Consider the following 19,075-nt stretch of genomic DNA (forward strand, 5'->3'; position numbering starts at 1 on the left):
GGAGGTTAAGTATATAAACATATTCCATACATCGATACACATGAAAATAATGATGGTTTATATTATGTAATACCTTGTAATATAGCTTTGATATTTGATCCTATTTTCAAAATTTATAAAACTAAACTAATAGAAATCGATAATAATAAAAGTGGTGTTGTTGATAATTTAAGTAATGTAATTGATAATAATGTAATACCTTCTACATCTAATAATGTAATACCTACTACATCTAATAATGTAATACCTACTACATCTAATAATGTAATACCTTCTACATCTAATAATGTTATACCTTCTACATCTAATAATGTAATACCTTCTACATCTAATAATGAAATAATATTAAATGTTAGTGAAAATAGAAATTATTGTGATTATTGTAAAGGCGAATTTTCAAACGCTCCATCAAATTGGAATAATCATATGAATACAAATTCACATATTACTAATGTTATAAAACGTGTTGGATGAAGAACACCTAATAAAGATGAATTAGATTTAACCGATGCTATTAAATTAGAATCAAACATTGTAAATGAAATATTAGGAGCAAACACTAATAAAGATAATAACGAAAATGGCGCCGTATGGCACCCACATGGTGATATAGTTACAGATAAGCATAAGATAAAATCCCACTATTTACAGATTAAAAGAATTTAAAAACAAGAATTTATTTATTAAATCTAAAATATTTAAAAGACACGACGTTTCGATCTCACCCTAGAGATCGGTGAGATCGAAACGTCGTGTCTTTAAAATATTTTAGATTTAATAAATAAATTCTTGTTTTTAAATTCTTTTAATCTGTAAATAGTGGGATTTTATCTTATTATCCGTTCACCACGTTTGAGTGTGGTCATCGTTCTATACAGATAAGCATATTGATAATAAAGATTCTATGAAACTTGAATCAGAAAATAAAGATATAGTTGAGATGACTAATAAGTATATCAATAAACCAATTATTTATGAAGATACGGTAAAAAGGGTAAAGAATAAGTACACAAATAATAAAGAATTTGAAGAAGAAAATTCGGTAGAGAATTTGAATAGATTGTTAGGGTCTGATGATGAATTGGAGAGTGATGATGAAAGTGATTCAGAAAGTGATTATCTAACACTCAAAAAGTAATAAACGTTGAAAATTGTATAAAATAATAGTAAATAAAAAAGGGGGTTTTAAGTATTAAGGTATCTAATACGTATCTAATACGTATCTAATACGTATTTAATACATATCTAATACGTATCTAATACGTATCTAATACATATCTAATACGTATCTAATACGTATTTAATACGTATTATTTCAAAATACCTTAAATTATATTTTTTTAAAATTTATATTAGAAACCTCAGTAATAATAAATAACCTTTATTATTTTCAAACTTATTCATATATTAGTTGAAAAAAATAAAAATAAATTGGTTGGAAATTGTATGAATAATATTTATTTTAAAAAAGGGGGTTTTAAGTATTAATGTATTTAATACGTATTTAATACGTATTAGATAGATATATAAATAGTTATTTTATAAATTTATATTCATATGGAAATTGTAATCTCAGTAATAATTTTGAACCTTTATTATTCTTAAATTCATTCATATATTCATCATGTAATTCAGTAGGTATAATTTGATTTTCTTCCAATGATTGTTGCATAGATTTTTTATCTTTGTTATAAAATAAAACTAGAAATCTTATATTCTCCCTAAAGTCTTTAACAATTGAATTATATTTTTGATTTAAAACCCATGTTGTTATCCCAAAATGTCTCCCAGAGAAAGCTAGATAACATAACTCACTTTCTCTAACTTTTGAATCATGTAAATTTGCGCAATCATCTATAATGAATAATGTATTTGATCCTTTATAAGTATCAATTGCTATTTTAATACAATTATCTAAATTTTCTTTTACTGTTTTAGGATTTAATATAATAAACTTTTTTATCTTAACTATATCTCTATTATATGTTTTATTCATTTCATAAGTAGGACAGAATAATATTATATTATCAAAATGATTCTTATAAATAGTTTCTAACAAATCTAATATGAAATGTGTTTTACCACAATTGGTTACACCAGTAACTAACATATTATGCGGTTCAAATATAAATAAATCTTTATTCATTTATTCTTTTAATTTCACTAGATAAAATCCATTCATTAAATTTATCATCATATCCTTTATATTTCACCAAAGAATACTTTTTTCCTTTAAGAGTTTTTGTTTTCAATACTTTTTCTATTTTGTATTCTATTTCATCTGGATTTGGTACAAGTGATAATTCTTGTTCATAGAAATAACCTAATATTTGTTCGTCTTTTAAATCTTCTAATTTATAAACAAATGGTTTAGTTAATATTATCTTTTTAATCTTGAATATTTCTTCAGTAAAATTTGGGGTATAACCTTTATAAAATGTTTTTCTATATTTAGATATTCTGACGTGTTGTCCTATTTTAAATTTAGGTTCTCCGAAATCATGTGTAACAAATGCTCCATATAAATTATTCCAAACTATTTCTGAATTATCTTCATTTCTAGCTTGTATAGGTTTCATATTTATAGAACTATGTTCAGAATTATTATTACCTTTCACTAAATCATCTAATACATCGATATATTCATATGTTTCATTAGCAGTAAAATATTTCCACATTCTAGTTTTCAATGAGTTCATTATTTGGATCATTGTTCCATTGATCAATAAATTTCTTTGCCTTTGTTAACTGTTCTAAATATAACTGTAAATCTAGTTTATTAGATTTGATTTGATTTTCTTTCTTTTCTAAAGGCCTTAAATTTTTCCAACCCCAAATAAGTTTTTTATTGTATTCATCATTCATGTTAAATTTAGATATTGGTAACACGTGATCAATATGGTAATAATCCCCATAATTATCTACATTCATCTTATCATCGAATTGAAATATAATCCATGATTTGAGAAATTCATCTGAACAACCCAATAGAATAGATAGTGTTTCTGAATGTGTTTCTTTGTTGAATAATTGTGTTAATCTAGATCTTAAGCATTGTTTAAATCAAAAATTAAGATCTGTTTGATATCTTTCTCTCATATATTCTGCCATATAATAATTATAATGTTCTATATTATCTTCTCGGTATTGTTTAGTATATAGTTTAAAACAAGTTTTACAACAATATTGAAAACCATCTTTGCTAATCTTACGCTTACTAAATTCTGTTAAAGCTAATTTATCTAATTCACATTTAGAACACTTCTTGTAATATATATTTATAACACCAGTGTTATTTGTAATATTGATAGTTTGTGGTTGTTCTGGTTCCATTTATTATACGTATTTTTTACTAAATTGGTTAATATTTTAGAATCCTCTTCCATTTCTTCGACCAACGTCATCCTTTTTCATTCCTCGCTGCTTTTGATAAATTGTTTCGATTCCTTGATATCTAAATAATACCACTGGGCAAATACCATTAAGCAAAAGCGCGCATGAATGCGCGCTTTTGCTTAATGCGCATGCGTTAATCATAATTATACATTCATTATGTAAATTCTGTAAAATAGAAACAACCGAACACAGAAAATATCAAAACGTGTTCGCATTAGGCAAAACCGCGCATTCATGCGCGGTTTTGCTCAATGCGCATGCGTTAATCATAATTATATATTCATTATGTAAATTCTGTAAAATAGAAACAACCGACATGAAATATCTAAACGTGTTCGCATTAGGCAAACCGCGCATTCATGCGCGGTTTTGCTCAATGCGCATGCAAACTTATTCATATATTAGTTGAAAAAAATAAAAATAAATTGGTTGGAAATTGTATGAATAATATTTATTTTAAAAAAGGGGGTTTTAAGTATTAATGTATTTAATACGTATTTAATACGTATTAGATAGATATATAAATAGTTATTTTATAAATTTATATTCATATGGAAATTGTAATCTCAGTAATAATTTTGAACCTTTATTATTCTTAAATTCATTCATATATTCATCATGTAATTCAGTAGGTATAATTTGATTTTCTTCCAATGATTGTTGCATAGATTTTTTATCTTTGTTATAAAATAAAACTAGAAATCTTATATTCTCCCTAAAGTCTTTAACAATTGAATTATATTTTTGATTTAAAACCCATGTTGTTATCCCAAAATGTCTCCCAGAGAAAGCTAGATAACATAACTCACTTTCTCTAACTTTTGAATCATGTAAATTTGCGCAATCATCTATAATGAATAATGTATTTGATCCTTTATAAGTATCAATTGCTATTTTAATACAATTATCTAAATTTTCTTTTACTGTTTTAGGATTTAATATAATAAACTTTTTTATCTTAACTATATCTCTATTATATGTTTTATTCATTTCATAAGTAGGACAGAATAATATTATATTATCAAAATGATTCTTATAAATAGTTTCTAACAAATCTAATATGAAATGTGTTTTACCACAATTGGTTACACCAGTAACTAACATATTATGCGGTTCAAATATAAATAAATCTTTATTCATTTATTCTTTTAATTTCACTAGATAAAATCCATTCATTAAATTTATCATCATATCCTTTATATTTCACCAAAGAATACTTTTTTCCTTTAAGAGTTTTTGTTTTCAATACTTTTTCTATTTTGTATTCTATTTCATCTGGATTTGGTACAAGTGATAATTCTTGTTCATAGAAATAACCTAATATTTGTTCGTCTTTTAAATCTTCTAATTTATAAACAAATGGTTTAGTTAATATTATCTTTTTAATCTTGAATATTTCTTCAGTAAAATTTGGGGTATAACCTTTATAAAATGTTTTTCTATATTTAGATATTCTGACGTGTTGTCCTATTTTAAATTTAGGTTCTCCGAAATCATGTGTAACAAATGCTCCATATAAATTATTCCAAACTATTTCTGAATTATCTTCATTTCTAGCTTGTATAGGTTTCATATTTATAGAACTATGTTCAGAATTATTATTACCTTTCACTAAATCATCTAATACATCGATATATTCATATGTTTCATTAGCAGTAAAATATTTCCACATTCTAGTTTTCAATGAGTTCATTATTTGGATCATTGTTCCATTGATCAATAAATTTCTTTGCCTTTGTTAACTGTTCTAAATATAACTGTAAATCTAGTTTATTAGATTTGATTTGATTTTCTTTCTTTTCTAAAGGCCTTAAATTTTTCCAACCCCAAATAAGTTTTTTATTGTATTCATCATTCATGTTAAATTTAGATATTGGTAACACGTGATCAATATGGTAATAATCCCCATAATTATCTACATTCATCTTATCATCGAATTGAAATATAATCCATGATTTGAGAAATTCATCTGAACAACCCAATAGAATAGATAGTGTTTCTGAATGTGTTTCTTTGTTGAATAATTGTGTTAATCTAGATCTTAAGCATTGTTTAAATCAAAAATTAAGATCTGTTTGATATCTTTCTCTCATATATTCTGCCATATAATAATTATAATGTTCTATATTATCTTCTCGGTATTGTTTAGTATATAGTTTAAAACAAGTTTTACAACAATATTGAAAACCATCTTTGCTAATCTTACGCTTACTAAATTCTGTTAAAGCTAATTTATCTAATTCACATTTAGAACACTTCTTGTAATATATATTTATAACACCAGTGTTATTTGTAATATTGATAGTTTGTGGTTGTTCTGGTTCCATTTATTATACGTATTTTTTACTAAATTGGTTAATATTTTAGAATCCTCTTCCATTTCTTCGACCAACGTCATCCTTTTTCATTCCTCGCTGCTTTTGATAAATTGTTTCGATTCCTTGATATCTAAATAATACCACTGGGCAAATACCATTAAGCAAAAGCGCGCATGAATGCGCGCTTTTGCTTAATGCGCATGCGTTAATCATAATTATACATTCATTATGTAAATTCTGTAAAATAGAAACAACCGAACACAGAAAATATCAAAACGTGTTCGCATTAGGCAAAACCGCGCATTCATGCGCGGTTTTGCTCAATGCGCATGCGTTAATCATAATTATATATTCATTATGTAAATTCTGTAAAATAGAAACAACCGACATGAAATATCTAAACGTGTTCGCATTAGGCAAACCGCGCATTCATGCGCGGTTTTGCTCAATGCGCATGCGTTAATCATAATTATATATTCATTATGTAAATAGAAACAACCGACATGAAATATCTAAATCATACCACTGAGCAAAACCGCGCATTCGTGCGCGGTTTTGCTCAATGCGCATGCGCTAATCCTAATTATATATTCATTCTGAATAGAAACGTCCGAACATAAAAATTCGCCAATCAGATTTACACAATACATTATACAAGTTGTTCGGCCGTTTCTTCCAATACATCATTTGATATCTATAAATACAATTTATAATTACAAACATTTTTCAATTGCTGGTAAATATTTAACTACATCAACAAATGTTAAACTTAATCATTGGAGTCTTAATGTTTTTGAAATTCTTATATAGTTTCTTCGTCGATCTTTTGGCGATTCTTGTGTTTCTTGTGCTAATTTCTATTGGTTCGATATCCCCATTGCTGTTGATTCCTCAGTCAGAAAGAGTATCTTGAGTTTCTCTATCACTTCTTGATGCGTATGGCGTTTTATTAATCTAAAAGATATTAGCGGCAACTCTAGCCATCTAAAAGATATACTAAATACACTTAAATATATCTAAAGGTTTCATATTTAATAGCCCTAATAACTACAAAAAACAGTACTTACATTTAGATTTAGAATTGTAAACTATAAACTCCTAATTTCGTTTCGAGAGATAGAATATCCTGAGCGTAATGTTACAGCGCCTGTTCATTTCTTGCCACGTCATCTGGTTCCGGTTCTAGAGTGTTCTACACGTTTGTAATATTATGACTCATATGTCTCGGCGTCATAGTAACAGCTGTAACAGCTGTGAATTTATAGATTTATTCAATAGTTCATTACATGAAATGTATATAGGCTCAAATAGAATCATGTTCTAGTATAAACAGCTATGCATTATTTCAATCACACTTTACTAACACTTTTAATGTTTAAAAATCTAACTCACACAAATATGAATATTGAAATAATGTTGTAAATATATACTTTTATATTGAATAATCTGTCAACTTAAATGTTATTCATTTACATGAATATTTTAAGAGTAATAGGGGTAATGGGCTTTCAGGTTAAAGGTTGAATGGTCGAGTTCATTAAAAACAAATATTAAAAGTAATTTAAAACTATAATATATTTTCATAACCGTGTGTATTTCAGTTGAATAATAGAATAATTATTATTATTAAAATATATTTGATTATATGAATTTGTGTATTGTAAATAAATCAATTGGTCGCGGAGCGGAGCGGTAGCGAAGTGGAGCGACCAATTGATTTAGGCCCTAATACAATATGCTTTTAAAATTAAAATTATTAATATCTTAGAATAAATATTTAGTTATAATATAAAATACACACGGTTATGAAAATATATTATAGTTTTAAATTACTTTTAATGTTTTGTTTTTTATTGAGCTCGACCGTTCGACCTTTGGCTTGAAAGCCCATTACCCCTATTACTCATATTATTACCAGGCATTTATTCCAATACATTCGAACAAAATACTAATGGCCTACCATTACATTTACCGGAGCATAAACAAACGAGTCATTTGAATAGATGGAGGTAAAGAACCCGGGAGAAAAATCAGTTGAACATCGTTGAATACGCGCCCGGGTCCCGGCTTTGTTGTAGACTTTTAAGGCTTTTATATACAATGCAATGTTACTATGATTGTTAAGGAGGGATGACTCACCATATCTAGTCTATCCATAAAAGATCGCTTTAGACTTTAAGAGGATGATGATAAATTCCGAAAGAAAGCGCGATGAAAATGAACTTCCGGGTTTGTGTTTATCCACCATCTACGCGCACCTGCCGCTAGCACCGTCACTATGTGGAATCGCGTATAGAATTGAATTTTCTGAAATTTGCTCAATAAAACCAAAATTGAATTGGATTTGATGTTTTTATTTGTTCAATAGAATAAAATTGAACTGGATTCAATATTCATTGCTAAATAAAATTCGATTGAATTTGCAGTTTGAGCACATGGCTAATTAGCATATCAAGGTCATCCATCCGATTTGAGAAAAAGCAATTTTACCAAACTTAACACAATTGTCAATGATAATTTCTGTAGAGCTAATAAAAATATTCCTCCAAAAAAACAAATCAACCAAAGATTTCACAGAAATCGATCTTAAAATGCAATTTTAGATCTTAAAATTAAACCCGGAAGTAAAACGGGAGACGATACCGCGGGTTCACGCGAACATATAATAAATAATAAACATTATTATACTGTACGTTCTTTTCTATACAATAAATGAACTTGAACACCTGCTGATCTGTTTTAAAAAAACAATCATAAATTCACTTTGGTTTATGATTGGCTTTTTAAAAAAGATATTTTTGTGATCAGATTTTCGCGAAAAAGCTCATAAAACTTTAACGAGGCCCACTCAAAACTCAGCTTCAAAGGGTTTCGAGAATGGATAATGCTTTAATTAACGATTTGTATGAATATATGGTCAGACTGATATTTGCTTACACGAAGTAGTAGGCCATTACGTCAAATTATCTATGTAAGATTAATTAAGACAAATTACTTGGGTTACAGGAGTAGTTTTTAGTTACCGGGGGCCGGTTCCATAGTCGAGACTTAAAATAAGTCTAGTCTTAAGTCATTTGTTTGTCTTAAATCCTCTAAGACCGACTTAACTAAGTCGGTCTTAATTTTGCGTTCCAAAGAGTGGTCTTAGTGTTGGTCTTAAGACAGTCTTAAGCCCCTTTTAAGGACTTAAGACTGAATCCAAAATGGCGGAGATTTTAAATGACAGTATCGCGCGGAAGAGATCTTTCAATTATACGACGGATGAAACGAATCTTTTAGTTAAATTAGTTAACGACAATAACGCAATTTTATCGGGTGCATTTAGCGATACCATAACCGCTAAACGAAAACGCGAAATTTGGAAAGAAATCTGCTCGAAAGTGAACGCGATTGGCGTAGCGCGAAGAACGGTCGACGAAATCAAGAAAAAGTGGAAGAATATCAAAGGGGAGGCGAAAAAGAAATTCGTTAAACAAAACAATTTGATTTCGAAAACCGGTGGGGGGGGACCTCCACCCTGAGTTGGACCAGGCAACTAAGAACTTCACCCAGTCCTGGCAGTGTGGCTGTCTCCACAGTGTATCTACGTTTCTCTACGATCCTGTGTAACCACCCACCCAGACACGTCCATTCAAATTGTGGTAGCCTACATCAGACACTAAGATTCTTGGTGAACTAAGAACGTGATCGAATTGTGGTGTGACAATACAACGTGGTACGGGATCGACGGCGTGGAAACGTTCATTCTACAAAGTAAAATAATTGTTTCTATCTTTTTGGATTTAAATCATTCACGATTCACCATTTGTTTAAGAATGGTGAGGGTGTGGGATGTTTGTTAGTGTCTAGAGCTCATAGTTTGTTTGTTTTATCAATCTAGCCTGCCCTAACTCATTTTCGTCTGTGTGTAAACAAAGGTGACCTTGACCTAGTACGTCACCTGATCACGCACCTGCTAACTGGCAACATTTGAATCGAATCCCAAAGTAATTGACTTTATTGGAAGATCCTACCTTGACAGCTTTTCGAAGACTTATCCACATATATATCTAACCATATTCCGATCTAGCATTGCATGACTGAACAGTATCCCCGACTAAATCCATAGTATCCCCGACTAAATCCATAGCAATAGAGTATTAAACATAATTTAATAAAATCATCGTCGTAAACCGTAGTGTCAGGCGACTGCTCTTTCCCATGAAGTATATTCCCATTCTACGCCAGCATGGCTAAATTGACGCATAGTTCGAATCCCGTAAATTCGTATTATTTCTAATTTTAGACGATGTCGATGGAGCGGAGCAAATCGGAAATATTGAAGCTCCCAATGCAAGACCTCTGACCACAATTACGGCAAATAACCCAGGAAGAAAGACACTAAATATTTGGATGAATATATGAAAGCTGTGGGTACTGGAGTGTGTAATGGGTAGTGTAGTGTGATCTGTGTGCATTTGTGGCCAGCACACAGATCACATTGTTCATTGGGGTTTGGTCCAGGACTCGCGAGATTTTCAACAACACGGAAGTAACGTGTAATAAATGATGACTTGAATCGCATGACTACCTACCACCCCTCATTATTGTTGGAAAACTAAACGTTCCGCACTGACTAAAAATTAGTAATAACATTTTAGAAATGGCCAGAATTTTAACTTAGGTTCTATCTCATTTTCATTTTACTATTGCGATTGGTATAATTTCTTTTTAAACGGCCGTTAAGGCTTGATGTTTCGTCTGCAATTCACTGCAAATAGTTACGCAACTACGCACATTTCAGTGTTTTTGGCAGCTGTACACTCAATCGGTACCGTTCGTGACTAGCTTCACTGCAGAATTATCATTAATTAACATCGCCATATCATATCATCAACTTATATTGTGCCTTAAAACCCTAACAGCCGAAATAATTGAAATGCACACACGATTTCTATCATTGAAAATTGAGTGGCCATGTTTGTGTTCTGCTGCTTCGCGTAAATCCCGCGCGGTGGCGCAACCGCGCGGAGTGGGGCCGATACGTCTATGTAAAGCTTACATCTAGTTCTTTTACGGTGCTTAAATGATTCCAGTGTATTTTTTGTATGAAAAATAGGCAATGAGTAGTACTAGTATGCTACGTAAAACAAATTGTATTTCGACTTATTTTCAGCTCTATTGGTATTCTCGTATGAAATTATTCAATCTTTCATAAATAAATAGTATATTCTTACCGTTGAAGGAGATGACCAAGCAGATAAACCATTCCAAAATGTAACTCTGATTGAAACGGCTATGGGAGATGGCCCGCTTGTTATGATTGATGGAGGTAAGTATTGGAAACGTTACATACCGGTATATACTGTATCCCATCTGCAACCCGACTTGGTATCTTGATATTGTGTATACGTGTTTTTCAGGAGTAGGCCTACAGGCAGCAGATATTGAGCAGGCTAGTTCATCTAAGGCTGATGGTAAATATTTTTCTAAATGAATCAAATTTTGAAGAACTAGAATAGAACGCTTAGTTTAATATTCTATTTGATTATAGGCAACAAGAAAAAGAGAACGGCGACACAGGCGGATCTTATCGAGCTTCAGATGGAGTATGTAAAAAGAAAGATGATGAAGACAGACCTCGAAATAGAAAAACTTAAAATGGAATTATATTTACTGAAACCAGAAAGAAACTTTCCATGATGGGTTTCGGTGTAATTGTTTCTGTTTCATTCACCGAACTCGCTGTCAAAAAGGCGATTCTCGATATAAATAGTAATGGGTTTTCTCCGCGGGATACCCGCTTTGGGAAAGGCACCTGAATCGATGCTACGAGTTCGAATCCCAATATTTAGACGTAATTTATTATTCTTTGAAATAAATTCTTAGAATTTCTATTTATGATAGGATGTGCAGGTTTTGATTTGGTAATGATGTTAATAAAAGTTAAGCTCTTAAGGTATTGTTTTCTATCTATTATTTGTGACGGATTAGTTTCGATGCTCCTCACAACCCGCCCCGACCACGTGTCACTTATTCACGGACACGCGGATTGTATCATTTGCAATAGGCCTACCACATGAAAGAGTCCATGGCCTACCGATCACGCTATGTGCGATGAAAGTAGTGTTTGAATAAAACAAATTTTTAATGAAATAAACATTATTTATCATAATTAATCAATAGATCAGGTGCCGCCTAAATAATTGTTTGTTTCGTGAAATTTGTACAAAACTTTGCGACTTCGTCATGTCTTGTGACCCTGAAAATACTAGAAGAATCATCGGTATATGCTTATAAAACGGCGATGTCAACATAGTAACAACAACTTCGGGGATTGAAAAAAAAAGAATTATTTCTTATACTGATGAGTTATACTGATGGGGAGTAGCGACCGTCATTGACACCGGTTATTTATCCATTCACTATCAAATGTGACGAGCCCAATAAATGATTGCGCATAGATTCGGCCTCTCAGCATTTAGCACAGCAGTTCCGAGAAGTGTTAAGACCGATCAGCGCGCGCGCTATCTAAAACCGGTGCTAGTACGATCAATATCTACAGGTATATACGTGTTCAGTATTACACAGCGAGTACCAGTATGTTGATCGAGCTTCGTCGTAGCAACGCGCAATACAGCGGCTTGAACTAGCGAGTAACGTTAATTATCTTTTAACCAAATTAGAGCACTTATAACCATCGGAATCAAATATAAACCAAGCTGCACCATCTACATCAAGTAGAGAATACCTGTGTGAAATTACAGAATTGTCGGTCCACACAAACAGCTTAAATCGTGTCATAAAGAAACATCCACAGACGGACAGACAGACAGACATGACGACGACGAAACCCATCAAAAACAAGAAAATTAAATTTATTAAATGCCAATTATTGTTATCGTTATGATTTATTTTATGTTTTACTCTTTGCATTTATATTACAATACAATACATGTTATAAATAATGAAACATTCTCAAACAATATATATTTTATGTTAAATTTTTACAAAAAATATTCTTGAACAATGTGATTTCTTGTTTCTTGCCCGCGATTTCCAAGTACTTCACGAACAGCCTCTTGTTCTGGCAAATCGACTTCGAAGTTTTCATCAAAATCTAAAGGTTCATTCAAGTTGATCGCTATATTATGTAAAACCGCGCACGCAGAAAATATCTTACAGACTTTTTTTGGCTCCATACGAATTTCGCCATGAGGACAGTGGAAACGCCGCTTCAACACTCCAAATGTTCGTTCAATGAGGCTACGAGTCATCTTATGAGCCCTGTTATAATTCTCTTCGGACCTGTCTCCGGGCTGATGAAATGGGGTCATCAAGTACGGTTATAATGGATAACCGCTGTCTCCCAAAACCAGTCCATTTCTCAATCCTCCGATTGCAGGATTTTCCTCAAAATACCTATTATACAAAGTATATTTAGTGAAATCGCCTCAGTTGGTAACACGCACGCACACGCACACATATATTCAATACAGTTCTTGAAAATGTGAAACTTACCTCCCGATTTGTGAAGTTCGCAGGATGTGGCTGTCGTCAGTGGCTCCTGGCCAGCGCGCTACTACATTAGTAAAACGACCTAGAAAAATATCAATTTTCTGAATCAATATTTCTTTGATCAACTACCAAAATATGAATATGCCAATCATAATTTGGTAAGGGTTAATTACCTTTGTTGTCACAAACAGCTTGAATATTCAATGAATGATACCGCATGCGGTTTACGTAGTAATTTTCGTGATGATGTGGTCTTTGTATTCGGATGTGTGTACAGTCGATGCACCCAATAACTGATGGAAAATGGGCTATGTCATAGAATCCTTGCATTATCTCGCGCTTTGTATTTACGTCGGTTGGCCATCGAAAAAATTTTGGTATTTGGTCAACGATTGCATTTGTTACTCGAGTTATTATGCGTGAAACGGAACTCTTCGCTATACCAAAAGTATCCCCAATTACTTGCAGAAAATGCCCTGTGGCATAAAACCGAAGCGCGATTAAAATCTGCCAAACTACTGAGAAAGGTTTCCCTCTTTCGTTATCCTGTATAGGCGTCAACGCGGCTCCGAATGTTCTCACGAGAAAATCGATACCCTCTGGTCTGAATCGAAACCGTTCTTTCAACTCATCAGCGGTAAAAACCTCTAATGGGTTAGATAACCAACGAAATTCTCTTTCTTTTCGAGCTGGCAAAATGATACTAAAAAGTAAATGCGCCATTTTGTATTTTTCCTTAGATTTTAAGACCGGTCTTAAATATTTAAGTCCACTAATGGACGGACTTAAAAATATTAGACTTAAGACTGTGGCTTAAGCTTAAGTCTTCTCTCTGGAACAGAAAATGTCCGGTCTTAAAAAAATAAGACTGCACTTAAGATTTAAGACCACTTTTTGGACTTAAGTCTCGACTATAGAACCGGCCCCGGAACAGTGTTTGGACTTATTAATGTATAATTTAGATACTTGTAGTTTCTAAGTTTATGTCCGTGTAGTTTTGATTAAACTGATGTTACTTGTGGTTGGTGGGGAAATACAAATTATTTGTATCATACATTTTTAATTTAGTAAGTTCATTCAAAATCTGGTAGAAGGAGGGACTGTAGTGTCCTTGTATTAGTGTCAGGTTGTTTATGTAACCTAAGAAGGAGTAAGAAGAGTAAGAAGGAAGTAGTTACGTGGCGGAATAAAGCTACTTTGTTGTATTGTCCAACTGTATTCTTCGTGTTTAAACAGTTTGACGTCACAACTGCGTTGACAATCATGTCCTAAGTATCTCTATTCTTGTTTTTGTTACTGATACCGTGTGTACATATTATATGTCGATGAATTGGATGAGGAAATCCTTTTCTCCTTCAAAATGTCATAAATGCAGGTCATCGTACATTTTTATGACATAAAACCAGAGGATAGCAGACCTTCCAACCCTGAATTTTTTTCCAAGTAACACATATCTAAATTTTAAGTATTTTCAGAAATTTCTAAGGAACCATCCCTTTAACTGGTAATTGTCATGGAAAATAAGTAGTTTCCTTAACTGAACACAAAAATCAAAATTTCATCTATCAAAATCAAATGTTTTTTTTGGTGGGACCTTCTTCGGTACGTTCTGTCTCAAGTTTAGAATCGTGTGTGTCATTAGGCTCAGATTGAGATGATGGATTTAAAGAAAAGTCGGCATAGGCAAAATTGAATTTTCAGAGAAAGCACTGAAAAATCAATAGCTATGATATTAGTTCATTGTAAGAAACAAAGCGGACAAGTCTTGAACTGTCTGGACTCATAAAAATCAGCACCACTATTGGCATAAAATTTTGTGTCACAAAAAGTGTTCCCAGTCACTCAAAAGTGACTGCATACGTAGGTTAACCAATAATCAGGGCTGTTCTTGATGTGACCAACATGTGTGCAATCAGAATTTGGAGAATGCATCTTGACATTCGAATAAACAGATAAAAGATGTTATAAGTTATGATGATTTTAGTTTATTATAAAATGTACATTATTTATGAATATTTCTAGGATCCAGCCCAAAACACAGAGGTATCACTTATTCACAAGAGCACATCTGTAAACAAGGCCGAAGGTAAGGAATATACAAGCAGGGTCCAAAAACATCATGCGCATTATATAATGATACACAAATACCAATCGCCTAAGAAAATTTCGAAAAAATTGTTAAATGGATAATTTTCGTAGCATCTAGAGTGATTCTAGAACAAATCATACACCAATTATTTGCCGCTGCTTATGTAACTTTCTTTAGCCCGGCTTTGAAAATGTTATGTGGGGAAAAAAGGGAGCCATTTCTGAATTTTTGGCAGTATGAACATGTCCGTTATAGATTTTTTATTTGAGCCTGATCTTTTTATAATTTGTCAATTGAGCCATGCCAAGAATTTTTGGAAATTATTTCTGCCCTTTCAGGATTTTCAAAACTATTTTTGGCAAAGAAAGCACCTTTTCCACGATTCTGAGCAGACTAGATTACTGGAAGTGCTTATGTTCAAGTAGCCTATTTATGAAGTGCATAGATGTTATGTTTTTGACAACACTGCCATAAGGAATTCACAGACATCATCACTGTTTGGGGGTAATGTGGTGAGATGGTGTTTTGTAACGATACATTTCAAGGGCACTAGAAAACTTTGAGGGGGTTGTGCGTGCTGCACGTGGAACTGAACGAATCCATCCCTGATAAAAAAAAAAAGAATTGTATTGTTATAATGGACGGCCATCCAGTGGACCCAAATCTTTTTCTCATAATGAAGGGCTAGAGGGTATACATAAAATACATGTACCCATAAATACGAACAATCAAAATTGATAAAAGCGTATCAAACATTTCCCTTAAAAACTGAAAAAATGTGTAAAAACTCAGAATTCAGTGATTAATCCGAATCTTAACCCCAGCCAGTTTTTGGGCTGCTGCGGATGTGTCTAGGGTAGATCGACCTACATGTATTAAGTAAACATCAAACCACTGAAGCATCCTCAAAGCTTTCCAAAATAACTGGACTCCGCCTATGGATGGACAAAGAGAAAAGTGAATGCAAAAATCCACTGCGACTCTCGAGTCATAAGTGGACTAAAATGTAAGACATTGCTTTTCAATTTTGAGTATTTTGAGAAACAGGTAGGCATAGGCCTATGTGTAGTCTATCCGATCCCATTTTGACAATTCCTTTTACATTACCCCTGGTTGGGTGGGGGAAGGAGAGGTCATGTGTTACAATATTGATGAGCCTAATTCCACATTTCTTTCAATGTTACATATGTACCAGCAACACTTCTAAAACCTAATGGTCTATACAATTGAAATAGTCTATAATCAATTGAATCAGTTCAGGAGAAATTGTGATGTAAAATCTTACCCCGCCTAATCCAAATTTGCCGGAGTAAAGCCGGAGTAAATGTTATACATGTACAGAAACCCTTCTTTTGTTGGACTATAAGTAATAGATATCTAAATGACAGAGACCAAATAAGGTGGACCCAGATTTGTGTGGTACAACTCGCAACTCATCAAGATCTGGATTAAAAAATGGGAAGTCGTCTGTAGCACCGCTGTTTTAAAGCTCTGTGTGTTTAACTTTTTCCAGTCTGTACTGCAAATCAGCATGAATCTTTTTCAACTGAAAAAGCATAATAAAATCATATGAAAAGGGAGTTCAGAAGGAAGGAAAATCATTGAAGGAGCTGTGGTAGTAGAGGCAGGTACTTCGTGCATTGAGAAAAACAACAAGCAACAATGAGTGAGGCACCCATCAATCAATTGGACGAGCCCCCTTAACTCATCCACTCGATCGTTATTCAATGAACTCAACATCCACTCGAGGTACAAACGATACAACATATCGAGGTACAAACGATAAAAAAATTCATAAAATCTTTTCAATATGGAATGTCAGAACCACAAAAAGTACATGCGATCGAGTCCCCAACACACGGAAATCGAGCGAAAATGTGCTAACCATCGGCAGTGTATTTGCAGGGCAGGTCACCCTACTGTGTTAAGACTTCACTGCCATCCTAAAACTTTTATCGCCAAGCAAAAAATTGTTGTCCTTTGCCATATGCGTAGTCTTTCAGAATCAGCGTTTCATCTATCCTCGACAAAGTTGATTTTAAACAACGTATACATGTAGTAAGTTAAGAAATCAGATGCTTCAACAGGAGTCGTTAAAATCATTGGCAGTTTGTTCGAAATGTAGCCAGCTGTCAGCAAGTACCTGGTTTCCTGGAACAGTTTAAATAGGTCTCACATCAGTCGGAGGCTCGCTTTTGGCATGATACGTGCGGTACTAACAGTAAATATATCAACAATCACTCAGCGCTGTTGCTTGATATATTATATCCAGTCCTTACAAGATACTGGCGTAATGCAAATTATCACTATCTTCATTGACTTCAAAAAATATAGGCATTGGCGAGTCGAGGTTGAGTCCACAACTATGACGACAGAAACACATCGATTAGAGGTGAGTGCACAGGGACTGCTAAGGACTGTAAAATAGATTTGTGATGGAGTGGACCGCCCCAACCTTTTTGTGTAAAATTGATTGGATGAGCTGGGAGGATTGATCCAAATCAATGATGGGTGCATTATATGAACAATGAGTAAGACAAAAACATTGCAAACCTTGTACTTATATTCCTCAGCTCTGCGACTCATACTATCCACAGGAAAATCTGGTGGTATTTCATTTTTTTTAGTTCGTAAATTTATATTCTCTAATTTAGCTTTTTCTTTCATGTACTCATGTTTCTTGATTTTATGTTCGAAATGTTTCAATTCTTCCTAGAAATGAAAGATTCTACCAGAAAATGAAATTGGACTTGTTTAAACGTTTGCCAACCGGACAATTTCGATATATTCATTAAACATATCAGCAACACTATAATTTTGCATTAGACTGCAGTTTCAAAATATGTATAGATCTGATAAAAATGGAAATACCATGTTGTCCGGCAATTCAATGGCCACTGGTGAACATAAAGAGATCAATGATATTGAATTCACCTCATGAATAAATACATCACGTACCTTAAATGAAATTAACTCAATCTGTGTCATATTGGACTTTAATGCTTGAATCCATAAATCAAATACTCTTGGCTCATTAAATTCCAGTTTACTTTCAGTTTGCTGACCATGGGTTATTTGTTCCAACTTCTGGAGGCTGTTTTTAATTCCGTGATGCATCTGTTTCAATGATTTACGTTTTTCCTTTATTTCTTGAAATGACATATCTAAAATCTTTGACGGTTCAACTGAATTTTCCGAAATACCTGAAAAATAACCAATAACTAGAATGTGGCGAAGCCACGTGTCTCCCAAGGATAATCAGTAAGCACCAATCCTAACACAAAGATTCATCCAAACCTATCAAGAATTGTAGGCTGTATCGCGCAAACGAGAAATTCAAGATGGCTGCCTTGACGGCCTTATTTAAAGGCCCAAATTCTCTATTTTCAATTGGGATGGACATCTCACCTACCCCAATCATCATACTGAGTTTCATGAAGATCCATAAAGCATTGAAGGCTGTATAGTGCCAACAAGATATTCAAGATGGCCACCCTGGCAGCCACATTTAATTGCCAATGACATCCATTCATTCATTAGGGGTGAATTTGCAATACATAATGATGAAATCTTAGTGAAAGCATGTTCAACTTCGATGAAATAGGCTTACATGGTAATAGGTTTTCCCCATGACTCACTGGCACACGGCAGACTTACACTTCAGTCGAACCTAGTCAGCAAGATTCGGCTTACAATGAAAACCTTAGCAATACGGGAAATTGACAAATTAAAGTTCTGGAATTACTCGTTTGATGGCGCTAGAACCGGAAATTGG

At 32.9% G+C, this 19,075-nt stretch overlaps 1 protein-coding gene across 4 annotated transcripts in view; it reads right to left on the minus strand.

Annotated features, from left to right (window-relative positions):
* Positions 1-15,190: 15,190 nt before the first annotated feature.
* The window catches only part of LOC141903568 (alpha-2-macroglobulin receptor-associated protein-like), a 31,807-nt gene continuing 27,922 nt past the window's right edge, over positions 15,191-19,075 (minus strand). For all 4 annotated transcript variants that reach the window (XM_074791745.1, XM_074791742.1, XM_074791746.1 and 1 more), the window contains 3 exons: positions 18,259-18,503; positions 17,854-18,012; positions 15,191-16,846 (listed from right to left, as the gene is read on the minus strand). In XM_074791745.1, the coding sequence (XP_074647846.1) occupies positions 16,784-16,846; positions 17,854-18,012; positions 18,259-18,503 (467 nt within the window). In that variant the 3' untranslated portion in view covers positions 15,191-16,783. The remainder of the gene's footprint in view (positions 16,847-17,853; positions 18,013-18,258; positions 18,504-19,075) is intronic.

The sequence above is a fragment of the Tubulanus polymorphus genome, chromosome 4 (genome assembly GCF_964204645.1).
Source record: "Tubulanus polymorphus chromosome 4, tnTubPoly1.2, whole genome shotgun sequence".
In the NCBI taxonomy this organism is placed as follows: Eukaryota; Metazoa; Nemertea; class Palaeonemertea; order Tubulaniformes; family Tubulanidae; genus Tubulanus; species Tubulanus polymorphus.